Here is a 16,721-nt window from a genome sequence, read left to right as displayed (position 1 = left end):
AAGGGCAGAGAGAGAGACACACACACAGAATCTGAAGCAGGCTCCAGGCTCCATGCTGCCAGCACAGAGCCCAATGTGGGGCTCAAACTCACAAACTGAGATCATGACCTGAGCCGAAGTCAGACACTCAACTGACTGAGCCACCCAGATGCCCCAATAAATGTTATTTTAAAAATCCTGTTACCAGAATCTTTTTAAAATCTTGTTACCCAGATTATCATGTGAAAAGATAATCATTCTACACGTTCTTCCTTCATTTACTCATTTTTGTAAGCTGTTCAAATAGTTTTCTGTATATTCCTTCTTTCATGAAATTCTGTCTTCCCTTTTTTAAGAGTTTCATTTTTTTTTTAACGTTTATTTATTTCTGAGACAGAAACAGAGTGTGTGTGCAGGGGAGGGGCAGAGAGAGAGGGAGACACAGAATCCGAAGCAGGCTCTGGGCTCTGAGCTGTGAGCCCAAAGCCTGACATGGGGCTCGAATGAATAGTGAAATCATGACTTGAGCCGAAGTCAGATGCTCAATTTGACTGAGCCACCCAGGTGTCCCTGACTTCATTTTTAAGTAAACTCTGTAACCAACATGGAGCTTGAACTCACAACCTCAAGATCAAGAGTCACATGCTGACTCTCTTGACCAAGCGCCCCTCTCTTCCCTTTTTAATTACTCCTTTTTGTTTTTTTCTTAAGCTGTAACTATTTTAAAAACAGTCTTTGTATTTATTTTTTTTTAAGTTTTTTTTTTTAACGTTTATTTATTTTTGAGACAGAGAGAGACAGAGCATGAATAGGGGAGGGTCAGAGTGAGAGGGAGACACAGAATCCAAAGGCAGGCTCCAGGCTCTGAGCTATCAGCACAGAGCCCAACGCGGGGCTCGAACTCACAAGCTGTGAGATCACGACCTGAGCTGAAGTCGGACGCTTAACTGACTGAGCCACCCAGGCACCCTGTATTTATAACAATTTCGGTAATCAAAAGTTCCTGCAATATATTTAGATCTCCTTTCTTTTCTTAGCTGCCATTCGTTGACAATCATAGTTGGTAGATCTCAATATTTTTCTAAGACATTCATGACTGACAGGAATATTTAATATTCTCAATTTGATAGAACTCTGAGGTCAGAGATTCCTTTTCTAAACAAAGAATGTGTAGGATTATATATGAAAGCCTACCATCAATCTTTTTCACTAAATAACATTTCACTGGCTATACTTTTATTCATTACCTGACAAGAGCCTTCACTAACAAAAATGTTTTTGTAGCACGTTTTTGCCCAGTTATTTTAATTCCAGTAACTGTCAGGATAAAAATCCCCAGAGTTATTACCACACTCTGCAGTCCAGTCCACAGTTAATCAGACATCTAGATGTCCCCTAACAGATTCTAGCCAAGACAAACCCAGGGGATCCTTTCCAGTTACGAGCACCCCTGACCTTACTTCTGCCATGAAAAAGTGAGAGCTAAAGACAGATCAGCTGTATAGAAAGATCTTGATGTGACTCATCAAAGAAATAATGCCAGGTCAAGAAAATTCAGCCACTTTATATAAAGCAGAAAAGACAACTCAACCCACCTGGGGAAAACAGCCATATATACAACTAATTCTAATTTAAAGCAGATTATAATGAACATCATTAGGAAAGTACAACGAGCTATGAAAAAGCCTAAGAGTGGTAAGGATTAGTTCCATTTTGAGAAAGGGAAGAAAGAAAAATCCCGCTGAAGAAGAAAGTCTTAAGAATAAGGCAACATTTAATGGGGCCTTAAAATAGATGATCTCTTCAAATTTCCCTAATTAACGGCAATTTGGCAATATCTATCAAAATTACAAATGCATGCATTCTCTTTGACAAAGGCATTTCACTTCTGGAAATTTATTTTATAGATATACTTGCATATGTACAAAAATAACGGATGTAAGACATTCGTTCACTACATTAATGTTTGTGATAGAAAAAGACTGCAAGCAACCCATATGTACACAAATAGTGGACTGATTAAATAAATTACAGTACATATTTAAAATGGAATATACTTTGCAGCTGCAAAAAAAGAAGGAAGAAGTCCTATATCCTCACATGGGAATATCTCCTAGATATACTGTGGGGAAAAAAGACAAGTGTAAAATATACATCACATTACCTTTTGACTCAAAAAGAGAAAAATGAGAATATATATTCATATTTATTATATATGCAAAAAGAAATTCTGGAAAAATACATTTAGGAAATAGTAACAATATAGCTACCTATGTTGGTTGGAAAGAGGGATAAGGGCAGTATAGAAAATGAGTACATTTGGGAGAGCAGAGGTAAAGTAGGAGATTTGTTTCATGGTTTACCTTTTAGTTTTTTTCGAGTCAGGTTTATTAAGGTATAATTTACACAGTTAAATCCAAACTTTAGGTATACACAGTTCTATGAGTTTTTAAAGATACACAGGCATGTAACTACCACTGCAGTCAAGGCACAGAGTATTTCTATCAAGTATTTCTATCACCCCTAGAGTTCCCTTAAAGGCTGTAGTCAGTCCCTTCCCCTCCATTCCCAGTCTCTGGCAACCTCTGATTTCTGTCCCTCACAAGCATTTAGAATCATCTTTTTAGGTTAACTGCTGGGTAGTAATGTCTTACTGTGATTTTAATGTGCATTTCTCTGATAACTAAAGATGTTCACCATTTGCTACTGTAAGTATCTCTTCTTTGATGAAAGGTCTATACAAATCTTTTGCTCATGTATATTCATTTATTATTGAGTTGTGAAAATTGTTCATATATTCTGGATATAAGTCCTTTATCAGATGTGTGTTCTGAAATATTTTTTCCTACTCTGTGACATGTCTTCTCATTTGCTTAATAGTGTCTTTCAAAAAAGGGTTTAACTTTGGGGCGCTTGGTGGTTCAATTGGTTAAGTGGCTGACTTTGGCTCAGGTCATGATCTCACAGTTCATGAGTTCGAGCCCCACATCAGGCTCTGTGCTGACAGCTCAGAGCCTGGAGCCTGCTTCAGATTCTGTGTCTTCCTCTCTCTCTGCCCCTCCCCTGCTTGTGCTTTCTCTCACTCTCAATGATAAATAACAAAACATTTAAAAAGGGGGGGGGGTTAACTTTGATGAATTTTTACCTTATTTTTGCACCATATAAATACATTATCTCTTAAAAATTATATTTAAAAACATCCTTTTTCTAAAAAAAATATGTAAAGCTTCATGAATTTACGTTATCCTTGCACAGGGGCCATGCTAATCTTCTCTGTATCGCTCCAGTTATAGTATATGTACTGCCAAAGCGGGCATTATTTACATCTTTAAAGAAAAAAGTGAGAGTGGTTAACAACCTAAGAGCATATTTTATTAAAATAAATACCTAGATATTTGGATGAAAGTGAAAATGAAAAAGAAAAAGTTGGACATTGAAAATCTGAAAACCTTACAACAGGAAGAAGGAAAAGCATTTTAAGTTAAAAGAACACTGTGGGGGCGCCTGGGTGGCGCAGTCGGTTAAGCGTCCGACTTCAGCCAGGTCACGATCTCGCGGTCCGTGAGTTCGAGCCCCGGCGTCAGGCTCTGGGCTGATGGCTCAGAGCCTCGAGCCTGTTTCCGATTCTGTGTCTCCCTCTCTCTCTGCCCCTCCCCCGTTCATGCTCTGTCTCTCTCTGTCCCAAAAATAAATGTTGAAAAAAAAATTTTTTTTAAATAAATAAATAAATAAAAGAACACTGTGAACATTGCAAAATGGGAGCAAACAATGCAAAATGGACATTGAAAATCTGAAAACAGGAAGAAGGAAAAGCATTTTAAGTTAAAAGAACATTGTGAACAATGCAAAATGGGAGCAAAGTACTGTGTGTGTCAGGCAAAGTGTCTGATATGGCTGGAGCAAATGGTGAGAGAAAATAATGGAATATAGGTTGGAATCAGGTTAAGGATGGCCTTGAATGCCATATTAAGGTTTTTGGTTTATAACATGCAGGCAAATGGAATTCATAAAAAATTTTAAGTAGGGATGGGACATGATCAGGAAAGTTCTTGGGATGTATACTCTGCTGGAGATAAAAAGAACAGACTGGAAGGAGGAGGTGGGGAGACCAACAAGGAAACTCTTTTAATAATCCAAACAAAGAAACCACAAGAGTACTACAAGCACAGAGCAATGTGAATGTGAAGGAGGGAATGAACGTCAGAGACAAAATGAGCTCCGGGGAGAATAAATCTAGAAGGAGAAGGGAAGAACTGGAGAAATGAGCCCAGACCTATTGCTAACCAAAGGGAAGAGATCAGAGAGTGGGTGGAAAGCATGGAGAACTATGTAATATAGCCCCCAATGGAAGTAAGAAAATAGCTGAAATTGTGGGGTGCTAACAGAGAAATGGACTCTTAAAAATTTTGTTAAGTAGGTCACCATAACCCTAGGCACTAGAAGTTTCAACTGAATAGCAGAAAGGAAGCAGGAAAAGAAAACAAGCCATTGCAAGAGTTGAGATACAAAGGATCAACATGAGACCCAGATGGAGTGAGGAAATTAAGGCATACTTCAAATCAGGAAGAAACAATAATGAACATGACGATTCAAATTATTAAGTAAACAAAAGTTCAACTCTGAAGCTAAATGGAACAGAATACTGTAAATGTACGCAGCTCAGGACTTCTATGTGCCTCACACATCCCTATTTAATGTAACTAATACATCTCAAAGTTAAATAGTAGAGTTAAATAGTAGAGGGTCTCAAAAGCAACCATATAAACAACTCACTAGTAGTGCAACAGAGACTATACATCATTCCCGTTGTAATGCATTCTGATGGTCCTATACTAAGAATACTAAGTATGGTAAATAATTTATATTTATGTTTTGAGGGAATTTCCTTGTGGTGATGCAATAGTTTTGTATCCTAGACTGTATACATGTATCTATGGATACAATAGATTGTATACAATAGATTATAGATATAATAGATTGTGTCCACATATTGTGTGTTGTATCCATAGATTGTGGTGTTGGGTGTACAAATCAATACATGTGATAAAGTTTCACATACTCTCTTCCCTCATGTAAAAAAAAAATAGTGAAAGCTGACTCAGGTCAGGTCTGCACTTAAGGTGATAATCGTATACCAATATCTCCTTCCTAGTTTGGACAACGTACTACAATTATGTAAGATATTATCACCAGGAGAAACTAGGTGAAGGCCATATGACAACTGTACTATTTTACAATAGCTCCCTGAATCTGCTCCATACTCCAAAACAAGTACTGTCAGGTCTACAAAAGAGAGAAGATTTAATACAAATTTTAGAATGGAGGTTATGTGTAAAGCTGCAATGGCCAATAAAATAGCAACCTAAAACTAAACAAAATTTAAGGGGCACCTGGGTGGCTCAGTCCATTGAGGTCTGACTCTTGATTTCAGCTCAGGTCATGATCCCAGGGTTATGCGATGATTGGGCCCTGTGTCAAACTCCTTGCTGAACATGGAGCCTGCTTAAGATTCTCTCTCCTCTCTCTCTCTCTCTCTCCCTCCCTCCCTCTCAACTCCCTCCCTCTCTCTCTCCCCCTCATCCCTCTCCCCCATTCTGTCTCTCTCAAATAAAAAACAACACAGAGAGAAAATAAATAAATGAAATTTAAAATTCAGTCCCTCACTTGCTCTGGCCACATTTCAAGTGCTCAACAGCTCCATGTAGCTAGTGGCTACCATATGAGTATAGATACAGAACATTTCCATCCTCGCAGTAACTTCAATTAGACCATACTGCTTGAGGGAAAAAAAAGGGGTGGGATGTAAGGTGGTAATAAGATATTTCTTAACATAGATGGAGGCCACAGATGTTTTAATATTCTTCCTTAAAATTTTTATGTTTTTTTTTTTTTTACATTCTTCTGGAACACATATGGCAAGACAAAATCAAAATACTGATTTTTGCAGATAACATGACAGCATACCTAGAAAATCTAAGTGTTTCAACTTAAGTTTCTTAAAAGGAATGAATAAATTAAACAAAATTGTACTACATAAAACAAATCTACAAAAGCAACTTTTGATTTGATATTAGTGGAACAATATGAGAAAATGATTTCAATCATAATCATGATCCAAAAAGTATGAAATTAATTTTATTTGAGATTTAAAGAAAACTATGAAAATCTTACTGAAATCTTAAAAGGAACCAGCTAGTGATATGTAAATAAAGGGAAAGTTCATTCCTCACACAGCCTGAACTATGTTCACCCACAATAATGTTCTCTCAGTTCTCTCCTCTTGCTCTTTCACAGTGCTAACCAGATCCTCACCCAGGTTAAAACCAACTCTCAGACTAACCTGTAAATCTAAACAAGCAATTAAAGGTGTCTGGAGAAAAACAAACAACTGTCCTGACAACCTCCCCTTAAATTGCCATAATACTCAAATGAGCTTTCAGCACAGGCCAGCAATCTATTTTGCTGATGCTAGTTTCCCTCTCTCCCTCTCCATGGTAACTATTATTTCACTTGTCCTCTTCTCTCCTCAAACTCCAACACCATTCTGCACTCCCAGCAAAAGGCCTTGCCTCTTTCTGCACTGAGAAAATAAAAGCAATGAGAGAACTTCAACTTCCCACCACCAAACCTAAATGCTTCCCTGTATCTGTCTCCACTTAATTCTGCCTTTTCTCAGTTACAATGGATAAAGTGTTCTTGCTCTTAAAGAATGGGCTAACCCCATCATTTGTGCCCAGGTTCCTTTCCTTGATGGCTATGCAAGAATGTGGCTCCTTGAATTATTCTTCCTCTGTCCTACATTATCATTTTTTTTCATGTCTCCTAGAGCATTACCATCAGTACACAAGCATGCTATAATAACTGCCATTAAAAAAAAAAGGAATAAACTAAGGAAGGATTTTACTTCCCTTTCAGCCCCTTTCCTGTTTTACCACTCTTCTTTAAAAAAAAAAAAAAAAAAAGAACCAGCTCTTCCCATAGCGGCCTAAGGTGATCTCTGACAACGGTTCACTATTCACTTGGTCCAGAAAACTCTACACAATCATGCAAATCAAAAAGTACAAATCTTCGTGTCCACTTTAAGAATACACATGAAACTGCCCAGGCCATGAAGGGTATGCATATCCAAAAAGCCACCAAGTATCTCAAAGATGTCACTTTGCAGAAGCGATGTGTGCCATTCTATCACTATACTGGTGGAGTTGGTAGGTATGTCCAGGCCAAACAGTGGGGATGGACACAGGGTTGGTGGCCCAAAAAGAATGTGGAATTTTTACTGCACAGGCTTAAAAATGTGGAGAGTAATAGTGAACTTAAGGATTTAGATGTAGATCCTCTAGCCATTGAACAAATCCAGGTGAACAAAGCCACCAAGATGTGGTGTAGAACTTACAGGGCTCACGGTCAGATTAACCCATATGTGAGCTCTCTCTGTCACACTGAGATAATCCTTACTGAAAAAGAGCAAATAGTTCCTAAACCAGAAAAGTTTTCACAGAAAAAAAAGCATTTCCCAGAAGAAACTGAGGAAATAAAAACTACGGCCCGGGAGTAAATTCTACATAAAATAAATGCAAATAAAAGTAAAAACAAAAAAAATTTAAAAATCTAAAAAAATAAACTCCTCCAGAAAATTGTCTATACTCCCTTTCTCTATTTCTCCCCAATCCTCTCTTTAACCCACTCCTATTAAGTTTTCATTGTTCTACAAACCTATTCTTATGAAAGTCACAAAAAGGTTTCATCTTGCCAATCCAGGTCAGTTCTCAGTTCCCACCTTACTTGACCTATCTGTAGCATCCGGGATAGGACAGCACCGGGTGGGCGATGACCACCTACATATATGAAGCACTTTCTTCACTTAACTCCCAAGATACCACACTGATTTTCCTCCCCCCAACCTTTTTTTAATGTTTATTTTTGAGAGAGAGACAGACAGACAGAGCACAAATGGGAGAGGGGCAGAGAGAGAGGGAGACAAAGAATCCAAAGGAGGCTCCAGGGTCTGAGCTATGAACACAGAGCCTGATGGGGGCTTGAACTCACAATCCATGAGATCATGACCTGAGCCGAAGTCCCGACACTCAACCAACTGAGCCACCCAGGCGTCCCTGATTTTCCTCCTACCTCATTGGCTGATTCTCCTTCCCACTGTTCTGGGCTAGCTCATAGTTTTCTCTTTTTTTAAGTTTATTTGTTTATTTTGAGAGAGAGAAAAAGCAAGGGACAGCATGCACACGAGTAGGGGAGGGAGAGAGAGAGATGAAAAAGAGAATCCCAAGCAGGCTCCACACTGTCAGCACAGAGCTGGGCACAGGTCTCCATCCCACAAACCATTTGAGTTCATAACCTGGGCTAAAATCAATAGACCCTCAACTGACTGAGCCACCTCGGTGCCCCTCACAGTTCTTTTCTACCCATCATCCAGTTGCCAAAGTAACCAGTGGCTCAGACTTTTATCTAGCTATATGGGCTCCTGAGCCATCGAATCTCATTCCACTTTCTTCTTTTATATTGATGATTATATAATATTTCTCCTTTAATTTGTTTTTTTAATATAATTTATTGTCAAGTTGGCTTACATACAACACCCAGTACTCCTCCCAACAAATGCCCTCCTCAGTGCCCATCACCCACTTTCTCCTCTCCCCCAGCCCCCATCAACCCTCAGTTTGTTCTCAGTTTTTAAGAGTCTCTCATGGTTTGCCTCCTTCCCTCTCTATTTTTTCTCCTTCCCTTCATCCGTGGTCTTGTGTTAAGTTTCTCAACATCCACATATGAGTGTGGATCGTATGATATCTTTCTCTGACTTATTTCATTTAGCACAATACCCTCCAGTTGCATCCACATTGCTGCAAATCGCATGATTTTATTCTATTACATTGTCAAGTAGTATTCCATTGTACATATAAACCACATCTTCTTTATCCATTCATCAGTTGATGAACATTTAGGTTCTTTGCATAATTTGGCTATTGTTGAAAGCGCTGCTATAAACATTGGGGTACATGTGCCCCTATGCATCAGCACTCCTGTATCCCTTAGGTAAATTCCTAGCAGTGCTATTGCTGGGTCATGGAGTTCTACTTTGAATTTTTTGAGGAAACTCCACACTGTTTTCCAGAGCAGCTGCACCAGTTTGCATTCCCACCAATAGTGCAAGAGGGTTCCCATTTCTCCACATCCTTGCCAGCATCTATAGTTTCCTGATTTGTTCATTTTAGCCATTCTGACCAGTGTGAGGCGGTATCTCAGTGTGCCTTTGATTTGCATTTCCCTGATGAGTGAAGTTGAGCATCGTTTCATGTGTCTGTTGGCCATCTGGACGTCTTCTTTACAGAGGTGTCTATTCATGTCTTCTGCCCATTTCTTCACTGGATTATTTGTTTTTTGGGTGTGGAGTTTGGTGAGTTCTTTATAGATTTTGGATACTAGCCCTTTATCCGATTTTCATTTGCAAATATCTTTCCCCAATCCATCAGTTGCCTTTTAGTTTTGTTGACTGTTTCCTTTGCAGTACAGGAGCTTTTTATCTTGATGAGGTCCCAATAGTTCATTTTTGCTTTTAATTCCCTTGCCTTTGGAGATGTGTCAAGTAAGAAATTGCTGCAGCTGAGGTCAAAGAAGTTGTTGCCTGCTTCCTCTTCTAGGGTTTTGATGGTTTTCTGTCTCAGATTTAGGTTTTTCATCTATTTTGAGTTTATTTTTGTATACAATGTAAGAAAGTGGTCTAGTTTCATTCTTCTACATGTTGCTGTCCAGTTCTCCTAGCACCATTTGTAAAGAGACTGTCTTTTTTCCAATGGATACTCTTTCCTGATTTGCCAAAGATTAGCCATATACTTGTGGGTCCAATTCTGCGTTCTCTATTCTATTCCACTGGTCTATGTGTCTGTTTTTGTGCCAATACCATATTGTCTTGATGATTACAACTTTGTTTTAGAGGCTAAGGTCTGGCACTGTGATGCCTCCCGCTTTGGTTTTCTTCTTCAGTATTACTTTGGCTATTCAGGGTCTTTTGTGGTTCCAAACAAATTTTAGGATTCTTTGTTCTAGCTTTGAGCATAATGTGGGTGCAATTTTGATTGGGATTACACTGAATGTATAGATTGCTTTGGGTAGTATTGCCATTTTAACAATATTTATTCTTCCAATCCATGAGCATATGGGATATTTTTTTTAATTTTTTATTTTAAAAATTTTCCATACAAATTAGCATATAGTGCAACAATGATTTCAGGAGTAGATTCCTTAGTGCCCCTTGCTCATTTACTCCATCCTCCCTCCCGCAACCCTTCCCATAACCCTCAGTTTGTTCTCCATATTTATGAATCTCTTCTGTTTTGTCCTCCTCCCTGTTTTTATACTATTTTTGTTTCCCTTCCCTCATGTTCATCTGTTTTGTCTCTTAAAGTCCTCATATGAGTAAAATCATACGATTTTTGTCTTTCTCTGACTGACTGATTTCACTTAGCATAATACCCTCCAGTTCCATCCACGTAGTTGCAACTGGCAAGATTTCATTCTTTTTGATTGCTGAGTAATACTCCATTGTATGTATATACCACTTCTTCTTTATCCATTCATCCATCGATGGATATTTGGGCTCTTTCCATACTTTGGCTATTGTTTGTAGTGCTGCTATAAACATGGCGGTGTATGTGTCCCTTTGAAACAGCACACTGTATCCCTTGGATAAATGCCTAGTAGTGCAATTGCTGGGTCGTAGGGTAGTTCTATTTTTAGTTTTTTGAGGAACCTCCATACTGTTTCCCAGAGTGGCTGCACCAGCTTGCATTCCCAAGCATATGGAATGTTTTTCCATTTCTTTGTGTCTTCTTCAATTTCCTTCATAAGCTTTCTATAGTTTTCAGCATACAGATGTTTTACATCTTTCGTTAGGTTTATTCCTAGGTATTTTATGGTTCTTGGTGCAATTGTAAATGGGATGGGTTTCTTGATTTCTCTTTCTGTTGCTTCATTATTGGTGTATAAAAACACAACTGATTTCTGTACACTGATTTTGTACCCTGCGAATTTGCTGAATTAATGTATCAGTTCTAGAAGTTTTTTGGTGGAGTCTTTCAGGTTTTCCATGTAGAGTATCATGTCATCTGCAAAAAGTGAAAGTTTGACTTCTTCTTTGCCAATTTTAATGCCTTTTATTTCATTTTGTTGTCTGACTGCTACGCTAGGACTTCCAACACTATGTTAAACAACAGCAGTGAGAGTGGACATCCCTGTTGAGTTCCTGATCAGGGGAAAAGCTCTCAGTTTTTCTCCACTGAGGATGATATTAGCTGTGGGCTTTTCATATATGGCTTTTATGATGTTTAAGTATGTTCCTTCTATCCCGAATTTCATGAGGGTTTTTATTAAGAAAGTATGCTGTATTGGGGTACCTGGGTGGCTCAGTCGGTTAAGCGGCCGACTTCAGCTCAGGTCATGATCTCGTGGTCCATGAGTTCAAGTCCCGCGTCAGGCTCTGTGCTGACAGCTCACAGCCTGGAGCCTGTTTCAGATTCTGTGTCTCCCTCTCTCTGACCCTCCCCCATTCATGCTCTGTCTCTCTCTGTCTCAAAAATAAATAAACGTTTAAAAAAATTTTTTTTAAATAAAAAAAAAAAAAGAAAGTATGCTGTATTTTGTCAAATGCTTTTTCTGCATCTATTGACAGGATCATATGGTTTTTACCCTTTCTTACGGTGATGTATCACATTGATTGATTTGTGAATACCGATCCAGCCCTGCAGCCCAGGAATGAATCCCACTTCATCATGGTGAATAACTCTTTTTATATGTTGTTGAATTCGATTTGCTGATGTCTTGTTGAGAATTTTTGCATCCATGTTCATCAGGGATACTGGCCTGTAGTTCTCCTTTTTTGTGGGGTCTCTGTCTGGCTTGGGAATCAAAGTAATGCTGGCTTCATAGAATGAGTCCAGAAGTTTTCCTTCCATTTCTATTTTTTGGAACAGCTTGAGAAGGATAGGTATTAACTCTGTTTTAAATGTCTGGTAGAATTCCTGAGGGAAGCCATCTGGTCCAGGGTTCTTATTTGTTGGGAGATTTTTCATAACTGATTCAATTTCTTTACTAGTTATAGGTCTGTTCAAATTTTCTTTTTCTTCCAGTTTGAGTTTTGGTAGTGTGTGGGTGTTTAGGAATTTGTCCATTTCTTCCAGTTGTCCAGTTTGTTGGCATATAATTTTTCATAGTATTCTCTGATAAATTGCTTGTATTTCTGAGAGATTGGTTGTAATAACGCCATTTCATTCGTGATTTTATCTACTTATGTCCTCTCTCTTTTCTTTTCGAGAAGCCTGGCTAAAGGTTTATCAATTTTGTTTATTTTTTCAAAAAACCAACTCTTAGTTTCATTGATCTGTTGTTTGTTGTCTTTTTTTTTTTTATTCTATATTGTTTATTTCTGCTCTGATCTTTATTATTTCTCTTCTTCTGCTGGGTTTGGGGTGCCTTTGCTGTTCTGCTTCTAGTTCCTTTAGGTGTGCTGTTAGATTTTGTATTTTGGATTTTTGTTTCTTGAGATAGGCCTGGATTGCAATGTATTTTCCTCTTAGGACTGCCTTTGCTGCATCCTAAAGGCTTTGGATTGTTGTGTTTTCATTTTAATTTGTTTCCATATATTTTTAAAATTTCTTCTTTAACTGCCTGGTTGACCCATTTGTTCTTTAGTAGGATGTTCTTTAACCTCCATGCATTTGGAGGCTTTCCAAACTTTTCTTATGGTTGATTCCAAGTTTCATAGCACTGTGATCTCAACGTGTGCATGGTATGGTCTCAATTCTTTTATATTTATTGAGGACTGTTTTGTGACCCAGTATGTGATCTACCTTGGAGAATGTTCCATGTGCACTCGAGAAGAATGTATATTCTGCTGCTTTATGCTTTTTTTTTTTTTTTATCTAAATATATCTATCAAGACCATCTAGTCTAGTATATCATTCAGGGCCATTGTTTCTTTATGGATTTTCTGTCTAGATGATCTGTCCATTGCTGTAGGTGGAGTATTAAAGTCCCCTGCAATTACCACATTCTTACCAATAAGATTGCTTATGTTTGTGATTGTTTCATAGATCTGGGTGCTTCTGAATTTGGTGCATAGACATTTATAATTGTTAGCTCTTCCTGATGGATAGGCCCTGTGATTACTATATAATGCCCTTCTTCATCTCTTGTTACAACCTTTAACTTAAAGTCTAGTTTGTCTGAAATAAGTATGGCTACGCCAGCTTTGTTTTGACTTCCAGTAGCATGATAGATGGTTCTCCATCTCCTCACTTTCAATCTGAAGGTGTCCTCAGGTCTAAAATGGGTCTCGTGGAGATAGCAAATAGATGGGTCTTTTTTTTTTTAATCCATTCTGATACCCTGTGTCTTTTGATTGGAGCATTTAGTCCATTTACACTCAGTATTATTATTGAAAGACATGGGTTTAAAGTCATTGTGTTATCTATAGGTTTCATACTTGTAGTGATGTCTCTTGTCCTTTGTGATCCATGCAACATTTCACTCACAGAGTCCCCCGTAGGATCTCTTTTAGGGCTGGTTTATTGCTGATGAATTCCTTCAGTTTTGTTTGTATGGGAAAACCTTTATCTCGCCTTCTATTCTGAATGACAGGCTTGCTGGATAAAGGATTCTTGGCTGCATATTTTTCCTGTTCATCACATTGAAAATTTCTTGCCACTCCTTTAGGGCCTGCCAAGTTTCAGTAGATAGGTCTGCTACTACCCTTATGTGTCTACCCTTGTATGTTAAGGCTGGTTTATCCCTAGCTGCATTCAGAATTCTCTCTTTATCTTTGTATTTTGCCAGTTTCACTATGACATGCCGTTCATAAGATCGATTCAAGTTACGTCTGAAGGGAGTTCTTTGTGCCTCCTGGATTTCAGTGTTTGCTTCCTTCCGCAGACTGGGGAAGTTCTCAGCTATGATTTATCCAAGTATACCTTTGGCCCCTTTCTCTCTTGTTCTTCTTCTGGAACTCCTATGATACGGATATTGTTCCGTTTCATTGAATCACTTAGTTTTCTAATTCTCCCCTTGTGATCTAGAATTTTTTATCTCTTTTTCTCAGCTTCCTCTTTTTCCATAATTTTATCTTCTAATCCACCTATTCTCCCCTCTGCTTCTTCTCTCCTCATTGTGACCACCTCTATTTCAATTTGCACCTCATTTATAGCATTTTTAAATTTATCATTACTATTTAGTTCCTTGATCTCTGCAGCAATAGATTCTCTGCTGTCTTATATGCCTTTTCAAGCCCAGAGATTAATCTTATGACTATTATTCTCAATTCTTGTTCAGTTATATTGTTTATATCTGTTTTGATCAATTCTTTAGCTGTCATTTCTTCCTGGAATTTCTTTTGAGGAGAATTCTTCCGTTTCGCCATTTTGGCTAGTTTTCTGTCCCTTATGTATTTTAAAAGCTTGTTATGTGCCCTGCTCCTGCAAGCACTACTATATTAAAGAGGGGTCATACACTGTCCAGGGTGTGGCCCTTCAGGAGATGTTTTTTGGAGAGTATTACTTGCTGTCTGTTGTTGTGACTTGGGTTACTTTGTCTCCCTACTTGTGGTGATGCTTTGGACCTCCCACCAGGTGTGCTTTGATTTGTTGAAGTAGCCCTGGAAAGGAAAACAAACAGAGAAACAGAAAACAAAAACACACAAACACACAAACAAAAAAAGACAAACAAAAAAACAGAAACACCAGCTACAAGTAAACCACAGGGTGGAGGCAGTGCTGATGAAAGAGGCCTTATCCCATACAAAGAAATGATGGGGGCCGGGGGGGGGGGGGGGGGGGAGGGAAGAAAGAATAAAAATTCACCAGAGAAACTATATGGCTTAATCCAGAGAGAGAGAAAGGAAAATAAAGGAGGTGGGGAAAAAGAAAAAGAAAGTTACCCAGACAGATAAACTATATGGCTTAATCCAGAGAGAGAGAAAGGAAAATTAAGAAGAAGGCAGGGAAAAATGAAAGAAGGTAAATTTGTTCAGAGAGAAACAATACAGCTTAATCCAAGACAGAGAAGGGAGAATAAAGAAGGAGGTGTGGAACAGGTATCAAGAGAATGGATTAAATATGTCTGCTGAAACAAACCAGAGTAACCAGACTAGAGGGAAGAGATAAGAAAGAGAAAAGGAAGGAACAATGTATCTACATACATTAAACCAGGCAATGCAGCAGGGCAGGTCTGGAGGAGGGGCTGTCTGGTTCCTCAGCGTCTACCCTGTCCCAGTAGATATGCAGTTACCGGCGCGGAGGGGCGTGGTTTGGTGTAGGCTGGTCTCGCCTCCACTGTGGGTCCTGCTGTCTGATCCCTGAGGCCTCACCTTGGTGGTTTAAGGAGAAAAATAGCGACCCCCCCCAGTCTCTCCTCCACAGACCCGGTGTCCCAAACCATTCTGTTTCAGCCATCCTCACTGTGCCACGGGTGTAAATGAAGCAGTTTGTCTCGTTTCCCCAACTCCTATGCCTGGCACTTGGCTGGGATTCAAATTCTTGCTCCCTGGGTTCCGGTACAGGGGAAGCGCCTCTCTGCGCCACCCGATATGTGGTCCCTGGCTGGCGGGAACAAGCAGGCTTTGTCCTGTCCCACAGCACTCCAGGGAGGGGATTGCTTTCTCCTACTGTGGACTGCATCCGTGACCTAGCCACTGAGCCCGGGGCTGGCTCCCCCTCTCCTCAGGTGTGCCATTCTGGCCAGCCAGCCCCAGTCTGGAGCAAGCCCCACAGTTAGAGATTGGATCTTTCTCCATCCTGGTCTGAGATTTTTCTCTTGTTGAGATACAGTCCTATGCTTCCCTAGCTGCTCTTTCTCTTCCTTTTGTCTCTCTGCAGAAGCAGATCCCTGCCCTCCATTCATTTTATCTCTCCCAGTTCGCAATCACGCATCTATGGCCAGTCAGGTTGTTCCAGTGGATTCCTGGGAATACGACTGTTTCTTTTCCTCCCAGACTCTTGGGATTCAAAGTCTTTTGGCTTCAACACTTCTTTGTTTGGGAGAAGAAGGAAGTTCGGATCCTCCTACTGCTCTGTGATGTTGGCCCCTCCCTCCTCATTCCACTTTTTAAAACTGCCATTTATTTTTAAATATTGGGAGGAAATGATTTTTTTTTTTTTTTTAGTCCATTGTCTTCTGGGTGTTGGCCTTATTGAAATAAATTCCTTTCTGTTTCACCACCACTCTCTGCCTTTGGATTTTTCTTAACAGCCAGTAACTGAATCTTACCTGTTTGGGACCCCTAGAGCCAGGTGCTCTTTTAACTCTGAGCCCCAGCTACAACCCCACTCCTAATCAAATGATTCTTAAATTTATATTATCTCCAATCCTGATTTCTCCTTTAAGGTATATATTACTATATCATATCACCTTCTTGTTATTTCCATCTGAAATCCAAGAGGCATCTCAAACTTAACTTCTAGAAAACAGAATACCAAATCCACTCTTCATCCTTCTTCCCCATTATGTTATTGGTATGATCATTCATTCAGGACTAAATTTAGTAATCAACCTTGACCCTTCTTTTTCCTTGACATCCCAACATCAACAAATCCAAAATGAAGTTTTGTTAAGTCCATTTTTAAAATATATCCTATGGGCACCTGGATGACTCAGTCAGTTGAGTATGTCCAACTCTCGATTTGTATGTCTGTCTCTTGATTTTGGGTCAGGTCATGATCTCATGGACATGGGACAGAGACAGAGCC

The 16,721-nt window shown here is 39.2% G+C and overlaps 2 protein-coding genes and 1 non-coding gene across 9 annotated transcripts in view; 1 reads left to right on the top strand and 2 right to left on the bottom strand.

Annotated features, from left to right (window-relative positions):
* TTBK2 (tau tubulin kinase 2) overlaps positions 1–16,721 on the bottom strand; it is a 160,020-nt gene that overhangs the window by 62,174 nt on the left and 81,125 nt on the right. The window lies entirely within an intron of this gene.
* On the bottom strand, positions 3,192–3,294 carry LOC113602149 (U6 spliceosomal RNA). Its single transcript, XR_003423511.1, has one exon. It is a non-coding gene; the product is annotated as a U6 spliceosomal RNA (small nuclear RNA).
* LOC106968550 (60S ribosomal protein L17-like) lies at positions 6,977–7,603 on the top strand (the record flags this gene model as incomplete). Its single annotated transcript, XM_053223423.1, has 1 exon — positions 6,977–7,603. A coding segment is annotated over one exon (558 nt), but the record flags the coding sequence as incomplete, so codon positions are not given.

The sequence above is a fragment of the Acinonyx jubatus genome, chromosome B3 (assembly GCF_027475565.1).
Source record: "Acinonyx jubatus isolate Ajub_Pintada_27869175 chromosome B3, VMU_Ajub_asm_v1.0, whole genome shotgun sequence".
Classification (NCBI taxonomy): domain Eukaryota; kingdom Metazoa; phylum Chordata; class Mammalia; order Carnivora; family Felidae; genus Acinonyx; species Acinonyx jubatus.
This window is presented reverse-complemented; position numbering and strand designations above follow the sequence as displayed.